The following is a 17,877-nucleotide window of genomic DNA, read 5'->3' as shown; positions in this document are numbered from 1 at the left end:
TAGATTATTTTTACCACTTTTCTGAACTTTTTACATTTCCCTTATTAAGCATGTTCTACTTTTTTTACTGCAGTAAAAAATAAATATATAACATGAAACTTGACATTAAAAAAAAAGAACAGAGAGAACAATTTTGATATACTTCTTTAATTTAGAGGACAGTCACAGGCCAAGTTTCCTAAAATTCTCCAGGAATCAAAGGGTTTAAGCAGCTGTTTATTAAAGCCTGTTTACAGTCCAGTTAATCAGTGAGCCAGAATCAGCGAAACTAGCCAGTCTGGGGAAAATGCATTTATAAGGTTTTCCTGAATTAGGAGAGAAAGAGAAATGGGGGAGGAGCAGTGAGTGGCTATTTCAAGAGCTACATAAATAATTTCCAACTTTGAACCAGGCAGTTTTGAACTCCTCCCCAAGTGCTGTCACACTGGTGATTACCAGTAAGAAAAAACTGGTTCTTGGGCCCTTGGATTTCGACGGAAGAAGCCAGGTTGTTTGGAGAGGGGACAGGGATCATTTCAGTGGATCGCTCTGAAAAAGGCCAGAAAGATGTCAGGTCTGCTCTCAGTTTTCCTCCATCTCCTCCTTCTCTTCAAACTGGCTGCCCCAGTGACCTTTCGCCACCACCGCTATGATGACCTCGTGCGGACACTGTACAAGGTGCACAATGAGTGCCCCTACATCACACGGGTTTACAGCATCGGGCGCAGTGTGAAACGGAGACATCTCTACGTGCTGGAAATCACTGACTACCCTGGAATCCATGAACCCTGTAAGTCTGGAGCAGTGCTTGGGGCAGGAGGCTCTCCTTAGAGATCCAGTAATTGAGGTGGTTTCTAGGGAAGTCTGCAGAACCTTCCACCCATGAGATATTACCTGTTCCACAGCCTGTGATAAGTGTTTTCCTACTTTGCCCTCAAATTGCTTCTGCCCCAACTCCAATTTAGCCTCCAATCCATCTCTCCCTTTTGGGGTTTATTTGCCCCAAAACCTTGAGGTGAGTCTTCTTCCTTGCTCCCTTCTCATTCTCTTTCCTCCCCTCCCCACCTCCTATTTTTCTGTTTCTCCCTTTGCTATGGTTCTATCTTGCACTATCCAGACAATTATCCCTTCTAATTCTGCCAGGAATCTTTGATCATCTTAGGGATGTCTCTTTAGGGAATGACAGTGTGAAGAGTATGGTATCCTGAGGAAAATTTGAAGTCTGGGGCATTACTTTGATTTACTGGATTCTTTTTTGTGAGTTTGTTTCTTCTATAAAAGCAATCACATTTGGATTAAATATTAGAAATTAGATAAAGTAAAACATAATAAAGCTCACCCATAATCCCACCCCTCACAAAGAGCCACTGTTAACATCTTGATACATATTGTGCAGTCTTGTTTCCATGCACATCTGACCCCCCTCACACATCTACGTCAGTTTTTACAAAACTTGATTCACACTACAATATCTGTTTTCCTACTTCAGAGTCTATTATGAATAGTTAGCCACCTCTGCAAATACAGATCCATGTCATCATTTATTCTGGTTGCCTATTATTCCGTTGCAAGGACGTATTTAGACATTTCTTTATTGCTGGACAATTAAGCTGTTTCTTTTTTACTGCTTTACTTGCAACAGTTGTGACATCCAAGTTATGCCAGTTCCTCTTTCAAACTGTCAGTCTCAAATCTCCCTCTTTCTCTCCACTTCCATGTCCCCTACTAACCCAGACTTTATCACAACCTGCCTAATAATTGTGCAAGGCTCCCAGCTGCTGTTCCTGCTTGTCTTTTTGCCAGGGTTCCTGCAACACGATACCACAGGCTCGTTGGCTTAAATAACAGAAATGTGTTCTTTCGTAGTTCTGAAGGCTAAAATCAAGTCTGAAATCAAGGAATTGGCAGGACCATGCTTCCTCTTAACAGGAAGAATCCGTTCCGTGCCCCTCCCCTGGCTCCCCCTAGGTGAATGGCCATCCATAGTGTTCTCTGGCTCCATCACATGACTGTCTCTCAATCTCTCTCTGTTCAAATTCTTCCCTTTTTATATTGGATTAGCCCCCAACTAATCACAGGACCAGGGACTAAGACTTCAATGTGTCTTTTGGGGGTATACAATTCAATCTATAACAATGCCTCTACTCTCTGAATCTTCCAGTCCATTTGGCACACAGAATTTAGGATAATTTTCCAAAGTACTGATATAATCTCTTTCTCTTGTAATTAAAAACCTGCAATGAAAATCTCGTACCCAATGGATTCTAAGCATGCCCGCTTCAGACTATTACATTGGAGGGGCTCAGGAAAGACTGTGTGGCTGGAAGCAGGGATAAGGGTCTTGCTTTGAAGTTGCAGTTGAATAGCAAGTATCCTGCTTTTACTGAGGTCATATGTTCATTGTGGAAGCTTGTAGGTGCTAATGACTATTATGGGATTAACCCCTACCCCATACCCACCTACTTAGTGCTTTGTCTTCTTTCTAGCATTCATGGCCTTCCTAGAAGCTTTTTTAATCTACTCCAGTCCACACTGATCCCTCTTTTCTCTGAAGCTCTGTAACTTTATCGGTTTGTGCATTCATTTTTTTCATTCATTCATCCATTCATGCCACAAATGTTCACTGATAATCTACTACATGTGATCATTTTTAGAGGCTCTGGATATACAGCACAGGTTAAAACAAAGCCTCATGAGGCTTAATTCTAGTGGAATAAGACAGCCCATATATGGATCCTGTGAGTATATATTATATCATATGAAAATCGGTGCTATAAAGAAAAATAAATCAATAAAGAGAGGTCCGTCATGCCATGGGGGAATGTGGGAATGTGGACGGGGTGGTTATTGTTGCTCAGGAAAGGCTTTTCTGGTGGTGGGACTTTTGAGCCTAGATCTGAAGGATGCAATGGAGCACACTATACTGACAGTGGGGAGTAAAGCATTGCAAGTGGAGGCAAGAGTAAATGCAACTTTCCAGAAGCAGGTGCATGCGTGGTAGCCTGAGTGAGGAAGAGCAAGGAGGCCACTGCAGCTGCAGCATGAACAAGGGGAGAGCAGAGTCGAGGCCAGAACACTATGGGTAGAGATGCTCCCAGCAGATCACACAGGGTCTTTTAGGCCTGTGTCATGATTTTAGCTTTTACTCTCAGTGAAGTGAGAAGCCACTGGAGGGGTTTGCACAGAAAAGTGATGCGCTCTGACTTGAGTGTTTAGAAGATCACCCAGAACAAAGGTTAGTAAATGACAACCCAAGGGCCAGCCCCCTGTTTCTGGTAAATAAGGTTTTATTGGAATACAGCCACACTCATTTGGTTTTGTGTTTTCTCTGACTGCTTTTGATGGCAGAGTTGAGTGGGTGCCACAGAGACAATATGACCTAAAATATATACTATCTGGCTCTTTACAAAAAAGAGACCAAGTAGGAGATTTATTGCAATATTCCAAAGGCTGAGGGTATGGGGGCTTGAACTTGAAATGATAGCACTGATTATTATGAGAAGTGGTTATATTCTGGGTATTTTAAAAATAGAGCCAAAATAATCTGATATTGAGCACTACTAAACACCAGGCATTATGCCGGGCTCTATACAGCAGTGGTTCCCAGACTTTGGGATTTCATAGAGGAGTCAAAAAATAATTGTTGATAAATAAAAGAGGTTGGAAGGGACAGGTCCATCAGACAATTCTTGGTACCAGGAAGCGAGGTGCTGCTATTGCAAATATCAAAAAATGTGGAAGTGGCTTCGGATTGGGTAATGGTAGAGGCTGGAGGAATTGTGAAGTGCTTGATAGAAACAGCCTAGATGGCTTTGAAGAGACTGCTGGCAGAGATATGAACATTGAAATACTTCTGATGAAGCCTTACAAGGAGATGATTAATATGTTATTGGAAACTGGAGGAAAGGTGAGCCTTATTAGAAAGTGGCAGAGAATTTGGCAAACTTGTGTCCTAAGGTCAGATTAAAGGCAGAACTTGAAAGCGATGAACTTGGATATTTGACTAAAGAGATTTCCAAGTTAAGTGTGCAAGGCACACTTAGTGAAATAACAGAGGAAAGAAATAAATTGAGAAATGAACTGTTAAGTGCAAGGAAACCAGCAATTAATAATTTGGAAAATTCTGAGCTTATCCAGATAATGTGCTCTGTGATTAGGGCCAGTGTGCTCTATCAGGGAGCCCCTGAGCTTTCAGGAAGTGAGTCCCCCGAAGGATAGGGCTGTATGTGAGGGGTTAATTGAATGACTTTTGTTAAAGAGGATGTGGCTGAACATGGATTCAGTCAGACATGGGTTGGACCCACTGCAATTACATGCAAAGCCAATAAGGATTTTATGAAATTTGTATGAATAAAAGCAATGCCTGAAAGGGACAAAGAAGAGACGAATTGAAGGAAGAATGGCTTCAAGAAAAGAACTGTGGAAGCAGAGGTCTGGCAGAAAAGATCTGGTCTTCTAAAACGGCTTGATGCCAGCAATCCTCAGCCCTTGGCTTTTCTGTCAAATAGCGATGCACATGGCAGTGTCTTCTCCTTTTTCTCTCAGGTTCTGTTGACTCCCACATCCTGGCTGCTCCCTGTGGCTTTCTCTCTGTCTCTGTTAGAAATTTAATTGTGTCTATAAAGGACTCCAGTAATGTGGATTAAAGACCAACCTGATTGAGTTGGGCCATACCTCAACTGAAGAGATCTTATTTACAATGAATCCACACCCCCTAGAATGTGGACTAAGAGCATATTCAAAATGGGGTACACAATTTAGTGCACCACTGTCTACTCTCTGGACCCCAAGATACATATTCTTCCCACATGCAAAATACATTCATTCTGTCACAACATCCCAAAAGCTTTAAGTCATTTTAGAATAATGCTGACTACAAAGCCTCTTCAAAATCAGTTTATTGCTTCTCAGTTTCGAGGCTAGGAGAAGTCCAAAATTGAGACCAAGAGAGTGGCAATTCTGCCCCTACACTAGGATGGGGCAAGCTTTGCATCCCATTGTTCAGGGAGAGAGCTGCCACCCAGTGCTTGGAGATGACGGGTCCTGTGCCCCGGTGTTATTGGAGACACAGCTACTGTGCAAGTGTTTGGAAGGGGTGGGGCTACCTCTTCATCAGGCCCAGAGGACAAAGCATTGATCCACAGATGACTCTCTGGCCTTGAAATTTCATGAAGTTTCCCTGCTGGATTTCAGACATGTTTAGGACCCATGGTTCCTGGTTTCCTTCCAATTTCTCCCTTTGGGAATGGAAATATTTATCCTATTCCTTTCGCTCCTTTGTATATTGGAAACAGATGACTTGTTTTTAGGCTTCACAGGACCACAGACTTCTCCTAGCCTCAAAACTGAGAAGCAATAAATTCCCGTTGTTTAAACCAACCGATTCTGTGGTATTGGTTTAGCAGTTTGGAAACTAAAACAGGATTAACATAGTTTTCCAATTTTATTTTACCGAATAAGACTCCTGAAGAAAACTACTGAAGAAAACTGCCTGCCATCTCCTCTCACCATCCTTTCCTAAATGGAAGGATATTTCAACACCAAAAAAGAAAAGAAAAAAAAAGTAACAAAGACCATCTGAGATTAAAAAATACACATTATAGAAAATTAATTACATGACCTTTGTGATTACAGACATTCCTTTGGGAAAGATGGCTGCTGGAATACTATAAAAAAGAGTAATGGATCGTACCCTAAAGGAAATTAAAAACTGGACACAGTCCTAAGGTCAGGTCTAGTAAAGGAAATAAGACATGCAAATTAAAGGTAAACCCCAGAGTAGAAAGTGGTCAGTACTATACAAGGAAAGTTCAGCAAAGAGCTCACTTCCAGCCTGGAAGGGAATCCAAGATGGCATCACAGAATAAGCAACATTTGAACTGGGCCTAGAACAGTGGTCAGGAAGATTTGGAAATGAGGCAACGAAGAGGTACAGTCAGTAACATCATGGAGACAGGAAAGCGTTGGGTGGACGGGATATCATTTAGCAAGAGCTTTTCTCCTTTCTTTTAGAAAAGGGACAAGAACAATTTTCTAGGAATGGTTCTAGAAGCTCTTCAGAGCCTCCTTTCTCACTTCAAATGTACAGTTAATATGGCAAAGAGAAAACTAAGAAATGAGACATAAGTAGACTCCTTCCTACTCTGTGTTTCAAGACATATAACATTCTCAGATATGAAGGAGAGATTGTAGTTTCTTCAGCACCAGGAAAATTAAGTTTTCAATTGGGATGATTAAGAGCTGTTAGGCTGTAATCTAGAGGATTTATGAGAGTGGATCTTGAGAAAACACCATCCTTATGTCTCTGAGAAGGAGTGTGGTACTATCAGTGTCTCTGGGCCCCGATGTAGCAGCTGGGTGAGGTAGGCAAGGGACTTACCTCTTTGATTCCCACTGCCCTCACCCTGAGGCTAGCGATGCCTGCTTTCCAGGTTTTCCGTGCAGATTCACAATAAGAACATAAAGAGTCTGGGCTTGGAGTTCACGGCACAGTCCTCCCTATTTGGCCTCAATTTTTGCAACATTTATCACTGCAATTGATCAGGAAGGGCGCTGGGGATTATTCGGAAAGACCCCAGAAAGGCACAAGATTTTCTTTTATTCTTTACCGAAAAGGCGGAAGGAAGTCACCTTCCCAAGGTTAGGAACGCGCGGCATTCCCAAGCTTCCCCCATCTTTTACCTCCCCGTATGTGTGTTTCTCCCGCTCCCAGTGGAACCCGAAGTCAAGTACGTTGGGAACATGCACGGCAACGAGGTGCTGGGACGTGAGTTGCTCCTGCAGCTGTCGGAGTTCCTGTGTGAGGAGTTCCGGAACGGGAACGAGCGCGTGGCCCGCCTCATCCAGGGCACACGCATCCACATCATGCCGTCCATGAACCCCGACGGCTACGAGGTGGCCGCCGCCCAGGTACTGAGCCCCAAGGCAGAAGTGAAGTAAAAGCCAGTAGGCCGTGTGTCCTGTCTATTTAACTGTAAATGCCACTCAGAAATGAAAGATAAAACAGCTGAATATTACTTAATAGAGAAAAACAGAAATGCAATACACAGGAAGATGGGGGTTCAACCCTGTCACGCCCTAGGCAGTGAATGTGGGCTTTCTATGTGCTTCAGCTCCAACGCCTTCCCAGCTGACCTCACGGTTTTATTGTGAGGATCAGTAAAGCAGTATCCATGACATCCTTGTGCGCTGGTAAAAACTAATCAGAAGTGAAGGAATATTGCAAAATAGATCTCATTCCCTGAACTTTTAGCTTTAAATCCTCACTACCCTTCTCCCTCCCACACTACACTTCCATATGTGTTTTGGGAAAAAATACTAAGGAGAGCAAGTTTTCCCCAGAATTAGAGGAGAGGGTTAATTCTAGAGTTTTCATACCTTATTATATTTCTGTAGGGTTTTTTCCTCTGCTAGTATAGCAGTCAGCCATTCATTCTTTTTATTTTTGAGTTACGGTGAGAGAGATAAGGGAAAATGTCTATGGGCTTTTGCTCTCCTAAGATAAAATTCAAAACATCACCATGCCTCACTTTAAATCCTGGTTATGTTTTGTGGCTATGCATCAAAATCAAGATTCCCAGGTCCTGCCCCAGACCTGCTGGATTAGAATTTTCAAGGCTGAGACCAGGCATCATTTTTTTACACACTGAACCTGTTCTTTTAAAAGCTGTGTTCAAACATTTGTATTTGGGGGAGGAAGGAGGGACTAAATGAAAGCATGTTTAAACCTATATGAGGATAGTTTTGGGGGTAGGTAAAGGCAGTGAGGGAAATGGAGCCAAAGACATGGAACCAAACACAAGCACTTGACTTCCTCAGTCTTACAACTTCCTGCTGAAATGATTCAACAAATGAGAAAAAAAAAAAAAGAGAGAAAACTTTGAACAACTGCCAGAAATTAGAGAGGAGCCCACTAACGTGCCTCAAGATATGAGTGTCCCAATAGCAAGCACCTTTGAAAGAGGAGAACACCAGCCGGGTATTCCCCTCTATTAGTCTTCCGCTGTTTGCTGTGCAGGAACTGGACAACCATCTCTGTCCTGCCCATGCACATTCTTTGCCGTAGGTGGGAGTGGGAGGTAGTGGGGAAAAACCCTACCAGGCCACCAAATCCTAGAACCAGCCGTCTGGGGAGCCAGCCGTCTGTGTTGACTTACTGTATTCATGTTCAGAGAGAACAGGTCTTGACCCCAAACCCAAGAGAAGGCACATCAGGGTCCTGGACTCCCAGAGCTGCCTACCGTACCTAGAGGAAACATGTCTGCATGACTATACAGAAGAAGACCTGTCCAGCCCCCAAACCTTAAAGCCACCTAGTAGGCAGATACCCATGCCCTAATCCCCAGAATCTGTGAATATATTACCTTGTAAGGGAAGGGAAATTAAGATTGCAAGTGGAATTAAGGTTGCTAATTGACTTAAAATCAGGAGATTGTTCTGGGTGATCAGTGAGGGCCCAATATAATCAATCGCAAGCATCCTTTCAATGTAGAAGAGGGAGATCAGAGTCAGAGAGATTTGAAGATGCTATTCTGCTGACTTTGAAGACAGAGGAAGGGGTCATGAGCCAAGGAATGCCTCTAAAAGCTGGAAAAGGCAAGGAAACAGGTTCTTCCCTAAGGCCTCTGTAAGGAACCTCATCCTGCTGGCACACAACACCTTGATTTTAGCCCAGTGAGACCCATTTTGGACAGCTGACCCCCACAACTCTAAAGTAATAAATTTGTGCTGTTTTAGGTCACTCAGTATGTGACAATTTGTTACAACAGCAATCAGGGAACTAGTACACCACGAAACCTGCTTATGGGAACCTTCTGTTTGGGGAAGCCCCTACCTGCCCGTCTAACGTAATGACCAGACACCTGGTGCCAGTGGTAGATCAATGGATGAAACCCATAGCTGTTAATACTAGTTGCTGAGAGCTGTGTTGATTCTGCCCAGCAACAAGAGAAAATCCTGGGAAGCATAAGGAAAATCATTTTCCCATAGAAGTCTATACAAAACTGAAAAATCAACTCTGTAGTTGATGTAGGAAACTTAAGAGAACTTTAAGTATATACTATGGTCTTAATGACATCGAAGAGTAAAATGGAAGCAGGATACCATGATGAAGGGGAAATCTGAGAACACCAAAGGTTTCTTACAAAAATATGAAGTGTAGTGCATCTGCGAGTTCTTAGCTGCCCAGCACTGATCCACTCACCCTACGTCTAGGAATAGCCACCAGTTTGTGCTCCATCCTCTCAACCTTGGGTGTTCCAATGGACACTATTCCCCTTCTCCACAGCAAAACATTAAATGGAATTTCAATTATGAAACGGTCCTTGAACCTTTCCCTTTTCTATCACTTTGTGTATTTAAGTTTATTACAATTGAAGTTTATGAATTACCTATCTACCTATGCATATGATGAATTCCTGGGAGGCTAAAATAATGTTTCATTTGTCTCATTCCCTAATGTCTATCAGAAGTCTTTGACTAGAGTAGGATTTACATAATGTTGGTTGACTAAATGGGTGAATAAATGAGTAGATAAATACATAAGCAAATAAATGATAAAATCCGAAGTGTAAGTAGAGAAATTATGGGATCCAGGAAGAAGGTGTTGCTCAGAAGAAAGCTAAATAAAGAGCCAAAATAAAAAATGGGGGGCACACAAGATGCAGAAACTTTGGAAAACAGTTTGGCAGTTTCTTAAAAACGTAAATATAGGGTTTCCATACGACCCAGCAGTTCCACTTGTAGGTATAAATCTGAGAGATATGAAAACGTATCCATACAAATACTTAAGCATGAATGTTCATAGAAGCATTATTCATGATAGCCAAAAGTGGAAACAGTCTCCATGTTTGTTACTGGTGAATGGATAAACAAAATGTGGTAAATCCATAAAATGGATCTATTCAGCCATTAAAAGGAATGAAGTATTGACATGCTACATCATGGATGAACCTCAAAAACATTATGCTTAATGAAAGAAGCCAGATGCAAAATAATGCATATTGTATGATTCCATTTATATGAAATGTTCAGAAAGGGAAAATCTATACAGATAGAAGATAGATTAGTGGTTTTCTAGGTCCAGGATGAGAGTGTGGAGTGACTGTAAACAACGTTTCTTTTTAAGAAACGTTCTAAAATGAGATCATGGTGATGGTTGCATAACTCTGCAAATATACTAAAATCCATTAAATTGTACAGTTAAAAGGGGTTAATTTATGTTATATAAATTATATTTCAATAAAGCTGTTTTTTAAAAATAATAGTATTAAGGGTTCCCATTTTCCTGAAAAGCCTTGCTTTTGTTAGAAAGTCTTTCCTAGAGCTTTTATCTCTGGCATGTAGCCTACCCAGGGGAAATTGAATCATGCCACTGACACTGGGACAAACTGAAGAAGAAAATGCTACATCATTTTATTAATTAAGCTAATGTCTAGAGAAAAAAAAATTCTTCAAATATGGAATCTAGTCTGAAACTTCATTTTTTAAATGAGATTTTATTGAGCTATGTCCACACACCATACACTCCAGCCAAAGTATATAATCAGTGGCTTACAGTATCATAACATAGTTGTGCGTTCATCACCATGGTCAATATTAGAACAATTTCATTGCTCCAGAAAAAGAAGCCGCAATAAAAAAGAAAACCCCAAACATTCCATATTCCTTATCCCCTCCCCCAATTATTGACCCCTCGTAATGGTGTAGTACGTTTGTTACTGTTGATGAAAGCATGTTAAGATATTACTGTGAAACTGTCATTTGAGTATCTTTAATTTCCCCTTAGGGCCCGGATAATTCTGGGTATCTGCTTGGCAGGAACAACGCGAACGGGGTGGACCTGAACCGCAACTTCCCCGACCTTAACACCTACATCTACTACAATGCCAAGTCTGGGGGCCCCAATCATCACCTGCCCCTCCCAGACAACTGGAAGAGTCAGGTATAAATAAGATGGGATTTGCCTATCAGCATCTAGAATTCCTTTTGGCAAGCTTCATGTCAATAAGTAGACAAGAATTAAGCACCAACTCAACTCCGTATTAATCTGTCCCAAGCAATAAGAACTGCATCTTATGTCTCTCTGTATTTATTCCCTCACCTAGCCCAGAATCCTCCCCAGAGCACATGTTCCCTAAATGTTGGATGTTAGTGAGCATGGTAGCAAAGGAGATGAAAGTCGGATTGGGTAGTTGTTGTTGGATATGACTATAATTTATAGTTCTTTCACAGCCAGTGTTTCAGTAGGTCATCATCACACTGTGGTGTGATATTACAGTGTGATATTACACTGTATATGTAATGGTGTGATATTACAATCATAAAAGAAAGTCATTTACATTTACACAGCTAGCATTTGATGGTATCAGGATTGAAATCCAGGTCTTCTGATTTCTAATCTGACACTCTTTCCACTGCACTGTCCAAACAAAATTCTAACTTTCTAAAGAGAAGTCTCTCTTACATGTGATGAATCAAATGCTCATCAACAATTAGTTATAGAAAGAGGTTCTGGATGTCTAATCCTTAAAAAATTTCCTATTCCCGTTCTATATGACCCATGACTACCAGACCCTCCCTCACTTTCCTTACTCTCTCAATCAAAGGATCCCCAACATGTCAAAAGAATTGGGAATTGAGAGCACATCCTGCCCAAAGGCCAGAGTGACATGACTTAACTAACACTGGACCATATAATGGTATGTCTAACCCATGAAATTTGGATATGACCACAGGAGTATTTACCATGTCAACATTATAACAGATGTGTTGTGGAGGGAGGAGATTAAATGCAATTACTAAAAAACAGCATTTTCCAGATTTATTTATTAGAGTCCTAAATTTCTGCATAGAGGTCTCAATACCACTGGAGCAGTGGATAAATTGGGGAACCTTTTCCTAGGGGTCAGGGAGAGATCAATCTGGGCTCTGAGCTTTCTAATCACCCCTACCCCTCTTCATACAGGACTATTCTTCTTTCTATTTTGCATATTGGGATTTCACATTGAAAAAGAGTTCCATACCCTTGATTTTTAAGACATCATTCTAAAGGTCAAAATTCTTCCATCATTTCCTATATATAGGAAGACTCTCTCTGTCTCTCCCCTTGGGCTACTTTTTTTTTTTTTTTTTCACATGGGCAGGCACCGGGAATCGAACCCGGGTCCTTGGGCATGGCAGGCAAGCACTCTTACCTGCTGAGCCACCGTGGCCCACCCACTTGGGCTACTTTTTGACAAGCGTATTCAAATGGCCGTCTGGCACCTCCAGTTGTGCCTCGGCCACCAAGCTCTCATTTCCTGACAGGTGGAACCAGAGACCCAGGCGGTGATCCAGTGGCTACGCTCCTTCAATTTTATTCTTTCTGCCAACCTCCACGGAGGGGCGGTGGTAGCCAATTACCCATATGACAAGTCCTTTGAGACTCGGATGCACCGCACAGTCAACACTCCCACGCCTGATGATAAGCTTTTCCAGAAGGTATGAAGAATTGCACCTTTTCCAGCCAGGGGAGGGGTAATATGAGCAATGAAGGATTCAGGAGATGAGCTTTCAAATAACACAGGACACTCTTGGGTAAGAGTTCACAGAAAAAGAATTGAAAGCACCCCCTGATAATTAGGACCTTACATTCTAGTAAATTACATTTTACTTACAGGGATAAGTCATAAGTTCATGAAAAAGTAAATAAAAAATAAAACTTTACAGCACAATTATTATGATTTAAATATGCTTACGATAAAGACAAGCAAGTAATAGGCCAAAAGACTAGCAATTCTGGTGATAAGCCAGTGGCATGAAATGTGAATTTTTGTTTGATCTGATTTACAAGTTTATGGTAATATGACTATATTGCTTTTGTGGGGGTGAAATATATATATATTTTACATATATGTATCTGCATTTTTATTCTGAAAAGTAATAAATGTACAAAAGAGCAATAAATTTCAGAGCACACTGCAACAATTAGTTGTAGAACAGATTTCAAAGTTTGGTATGGGTTATGGTTCTTTTATAATTAAAAAAAAATAGACTATGCACATGAAAAAGACATAAATAATAGTTCCAAACAGCAATACAATAAAATTCACAGAATTAATTGAATTGTAGGCAATGACACCAGTTGTGCTTTGGAAAGCAAAAGTATATTATCTTTTTCCAGTGATGTCATTTTGTCCACTGTTATAAAATAGTAGTGAAATGGCATCAAAGAGAATTATAGTGAGAGTCTGAGTATATTCCTCTCCTTCTAACACACAACTTCCACCCACCAATGCATACTCCTTCTGGAGAAGGCTGCCTTACTTTCTCCTTGAATTCTTTCACAAAACTCAGCTAGAAAATGTTATACCAAGAAGAGACTTTATCTGTCTTCTTGTCTTACCTCTCATTTTGCACATTAAGAAATTTAGACACAAGAGAATGGAAAAATCAGAATCCAGCTCTCCTAACTCCAGTACACACACACACACACACACACACACACACACACACGCAACACCTCTCGATTCCTGCTGATGTGTTCTTTCACTAAAACAAATAAGCAGTTGCTTAGACTTGGTGGGCCTTCCTGGCTTCACCCTAGCTGTATGAGCAGTGCCATTTGAGTTGGGGATACCTAAGGTCATTTATTGCCGTTTTTCCCTAAAGCTGGCCAAGGTCTACTCCTATGCACATGGATGGATGCACCAAGGTTGGAACTGTGGAGATTACTTCCCAGATGGCATCACCAATGGGGCTTCCTGGTATTCTCTCAGTAAGGGTAAGGAGCATCCAGGGAATTACTGCAAGCTGAAGTTGAGTAGTGCCCATTTCTTCCCCCAAATTCCCAGTTTTCTCAGGGAAAGGACAGAATTCATAGAATTTTGCATTGAAATACAGATCTGGAAAATGGAGAAGTCTCAGGTTGGTGTTTAGTGTCACCTTGGATCCCTTAAAACTGGCAGTTTCCATGGTAGCTTAGGGCATAGGAGAGGAAATGATACAGCCAAGTGGTTAAGAGTGTGGGTTCTGAGGATAAATCATCTGGCTTTATCAGATGATTGCCTTGCCTATTCACCAGTTACACAGCTTCAGGCCAATTACTTAATCTCTATGCTTTGTCTGCCTCATCTGTACATTAAGAATAATAATACTTGCTGCATACATTTGATGTAAGGATTAAATGAGACACGTAAAGCGTTTGGAAATGCCTGGTTTATAAATGGTATTTTTGAATTTTTTAAAGTAATGTAGAGGTGTACCTCATATAGCAAAAACTAGCAGAGGGACTGGCCCTGGCACAACCAGTGCCTCTGATATATGATCTCCTTCCCCTGCCTGCCTATCTCCCCATAGCAAGGGCTTACCAGAGGCATAAGCCGTTGATAATATAACCTGAAAGCACAGAAACTCCTGTTCTGGGCTATTTCTATCATCAAAGTTCTAGGTGAAAGTTAGCAGTGCTCTGATTATATACCTTAGGTAGAGAACCAAAGGATAGGGAAGAAGCTGAAGCAAGAAGATGTGTTCTTTTAGGAATTGTCTCTTAGCGTCTGCTTTCCCCGTCGTCTCAAGTTTAACTTGGCCACACTCCAGGTAGTGGAAAAGCTCACTGGTGAGGACTGAGTTGATAACCATGTTAGTTCTGTGGAAATGGAAAGGACGAAGCTTAAGGAGTCACCATGTACTGGGAAGGGGGTAGATCTCTTGTGACCCAAAACTCACTTAAACACGAGGCAAGATAAGCTGGTCTAAAGTAATACAATTCCAAGATCATAAAGCTAGTCAAAATTATTTTCCCAACTGTGTGGGGTCTGAATCAGCATTTTCAGCATCACCTGAGAACTTATTAGAAATACAAATTTTCAGGCCCCATCCTAGACCTACTCAGAAACTCTGGGGGTAAGACCCAGCAATCACCTTTCAGGTGATAACAATGTATGCTAAAGTTGAGAACCAAGGTGACAAGCTATGGCTGTTTTTCTCCAACTTTCTCCATGCTTTCTGTAAGGACTGCTTGTACTCTATCAGCTCAAAGAGATGGTGAAAGGTGGTTAAATGGATTAATAATCCACATGAGTTTGTGGTATAAACCCCCTTCAAATAATCAGAAATGTATTCAAGAATATACACTATTTATTATAGAAGATAGGAGCAAGTAGGCATTTAGTAGAAGGAAACAGAGCTGCCTTCTGCTTTTTTAGGATTCTATTTTAATGGAACAACTATTTTCAGGTTGTGGGGTATTCTCACGTAGGAGGAGAAATGTGAAGGCAAAATATTCATCTCACCTCTAATCTCCAAGGATATCACAGTCCAAAGAGAAAATCTTCCCCTCTGAAATCAGTACATCTGCTTAGTCTGGTTGGCAGGCTCGGGGAGTGATAAAAGGGGCAAGAAGTGAATTTAAGTCTTAAAATAGAAAACGGTAGAGGTTGAAGACAATAAAATGGGCACTTATGGCTAGAAAAAAAATGGAAAGAGGAAGACATATAAACTGGGAAGTTGAGGTAAGGTTTTATGGAGGAGAAAAAGAAATGGTGATCAAGAGGTGGAATAGGTAATGAGGTGGTGGAGAAATTGTGATTAAAGAGAGATGAGATGGGGCATTGGGTGAGGACCTGGTTATACAAACCTGCCACTACCCTGTTTCCCCTAGGGATGCAAGACTTTAATTATCTCCATACCAATTGCTTTGAGATCACACTGGAACTGAGTTGCAACAAGTTTCCTCCGCAAGAAGAGCTGCAGCGTGAGTGGCTGGGTAATCGGGAAGCCCTAATCCAGTTCTTGGAACAGGTAAAATCCCATTTTTTAAACTTTCATGGTTACAAAAAAAATAAGTGTTTTCCAACTAGCAGACAAGGTTTTAGTGTGGCTCAGGCATGACTTTTGCTCTGACTCAATGCAACAGACTTGGTGTTCTTCTACCAATGAGATTCATTCATTCAACAAATATTTATTCAGCCCCAACTATCTGTCAGGCACTGCACTATAGGGTGGGGGGTATGAGTAAACAAACAAAATTCCCTGACCATGTGGCGCTTATAGGCTAGACAACAAACAAAAGAATAAAATAAATTTTATAGCATATTAGAAGATATGAAATGCTTTGAAAAAAGCCTCAGAGAGAAGGTAATAGTTAAACAAAGACCTAAAGGAGATAAGGAAGAGAACCATGCATATATCTAGGGGCAAAAAAAAGGGGTTGTAGGCAGAGGCCATAAGGGCATTTAAATATAGGCCAGGAGACTGGTGTGGGTAGACAAGCTCATGGTTCAGAGAGAGGCCAGTAGGAGATGAGATCAAAGAGCAAGCAAGGGCTGGGTGCTTCATAGCCCATCAGAACTCAAGCTTTTCTTTCACAATGTGACTGTGTAATTGTGAAAACCTTGTGTCTGATGCTCCTTTTATCTACCTTGTCAACAGATGAGTAGAAAATATGGAATAAAAATAAATAATAGGGGGAACAAATGTTAAAATAAATTTAGTTTGAAATGCTAGTGATCAGTGAAAGAGAGGGGTAAGGGGTAAGATACGTATAAATTTTTTTTCTGTTTTCATTTTATTTCTTTGTCTGAATAGATGCAAATGTTCCAAGAAATGATCGTGATGATGAATATGCAACTGTGTGATGATATTGTGAATTACTGATTATATGTGTAGAACAGAATGATCAACATAAGAACGCTTGTGTTTGTTTGGTGTTTTTTGGTATTTTAAAAATAAAATTAAAAAAAGATCCAGTGCAAAAAAAAAAAAAAACACTCAAGCTTTTCCTTCTGCGTGAGTTGAGTTTTGAGCAGAAGAGTAACAGGCTTTGACTCTGGCTGCTCTACTGAGAAGAAATTTGCGGGGAGGGGGCAGAGAGACCAGCTAAGGGGCTGTTACCATAACCTTTGTGATGACTAGATGTGAAAACATAGGAGAAAAGGGACTTGGATCATAACTCTGCATTGTAAACTTCTTCCTACAGGTTCACCATGGCATCAAAGGAATGGTGGTTGATGAGAACAATAATAATCTAGCAGGGGCTGTCATTTCGGTCAGTGGGATTAACCACGATGTCACTTCAGGTAGGTGGCCGCTGCTTGGAGGAATGGGAAGAAAGCTTTCACTCCTTCCTTTTCCTCCATACAACCCATGGCCAATTTGTAAATCAGCAAGATTAGCAGAGACATCAAAGACAGTGGGGTGGGGTCAGGGCTAGAGGACGGAATAGAAATGAAAAAGCCGCATGAAGCAACCCAAGATGCTTAATGGAAGATCTTTTGCTTCCCAAGCCAGCAATCCCTAAGTTGCAAGCACCAGGAAAGATTGATGTAACTGTAGCTTCTCTATCAGCTTTGAGGAGTTACTACCACATATGATTTTGGTTAAGGGTGTCTTCTGGGCTTGTGGCAAAGAATAGCTCACATGCTGGTATGAAATGGGGTGGAAAAGAGGACTGTAAAACAGACGTTTAGTCTTGTCTTGACTCAGATACTGAACGAAAGTGGTGGTTCTCTGCCCAATAAGTACCACAGCCAATCCATGACACGGGTTTCAGAGAGAGAAAGAGTTCCTATTGCCATATGGGAAGCAGGAGATCAAATGGCCTGTGGGCCCCAAAATCTGTCTCCCCAAGTCTAAGGCATTCAGGGTATTTATGGATTCAAACAAGGGGGAATGGAGTTGTTACCATTACAATAGTAAGTATACACAAGGCTGAGAACAGGCGAGAATGATCATTATAACAGTAAATGTTAACAAGGGTGAGGTACTGTATACAGGGATGAGACTAGTTGAGCTTTGATAATTTCAGGTGTTAATGTCTGCTATTCTACAATACAGAAAGAAAAATGTCTATATAATGATTCTGAAATCATAATCATTTGTTAATTTTTAATTTCTTGGTCACAACTCAGGCTACACCTC

At 41.1% G+C, this 17,877-nt stretch overlaps 1 protein-coding gene across 1 annotated transcript in view; it reads left to right on the top strand.

The window, feature by feature from the left end:
• Positions 1–286: 286 nt before the first annotated feature.
• CPN1 (carboxypeptidase N subunit 1) overlaps positions 287–17,877 on the top strand; it is a 32,793-nt gene continuing 15,202 nt past the window's right edge. Inside the window, exons 1-7 of the mRNA XM_077125728.1 lie at positions 287–769; positions 6,692–6,888; positions 10,766–10,921; positions 12,286–12,459; positions 13,630–13,741; positions 15,620–15,759; positions 16,937–17,036. Of these exons, the coding sequence (XP_076981843.1) occupies positions 547–769; positions 6,692–6,888; positions 10,766–10,921; positions 12,286–12,459; positions 13,630–13,741; positions 15,620–15,759; positions 16,937–17,036 (1,102 nt within the window). The 5' untranslated portion in view covers positions 287–546. The remainder of the gene's footprint in view (positions 770–6,691; positions 6,889–10,765; positions 10,922–12,285; positions 12,460–13,629; positions 13,742–15,619; positions 15,760–16,936; positions 17,037–17,877) is intronic.

Source organism: Tamandua tetradactyla, chromosome 13 (genome assembly GCF_023851605.1).
Source record: "Tamandua tetradactyla isolate mTamTet1 chromosome 13, mTamTet1.pri, whole genome shotgun sequence".
In the NCBI taxonomy this organism is placed as follows: Eukaryota; Metazoa; Chordata; class Mammalia; order Pilosa; family Myrmecophagidae; genus Tamandua; species Tamandua tetradactyla.
Note: the sequence above shows the minus strand (reverse complement) of the source record. Positions and strands in the feature narration are given on the sequence as shown.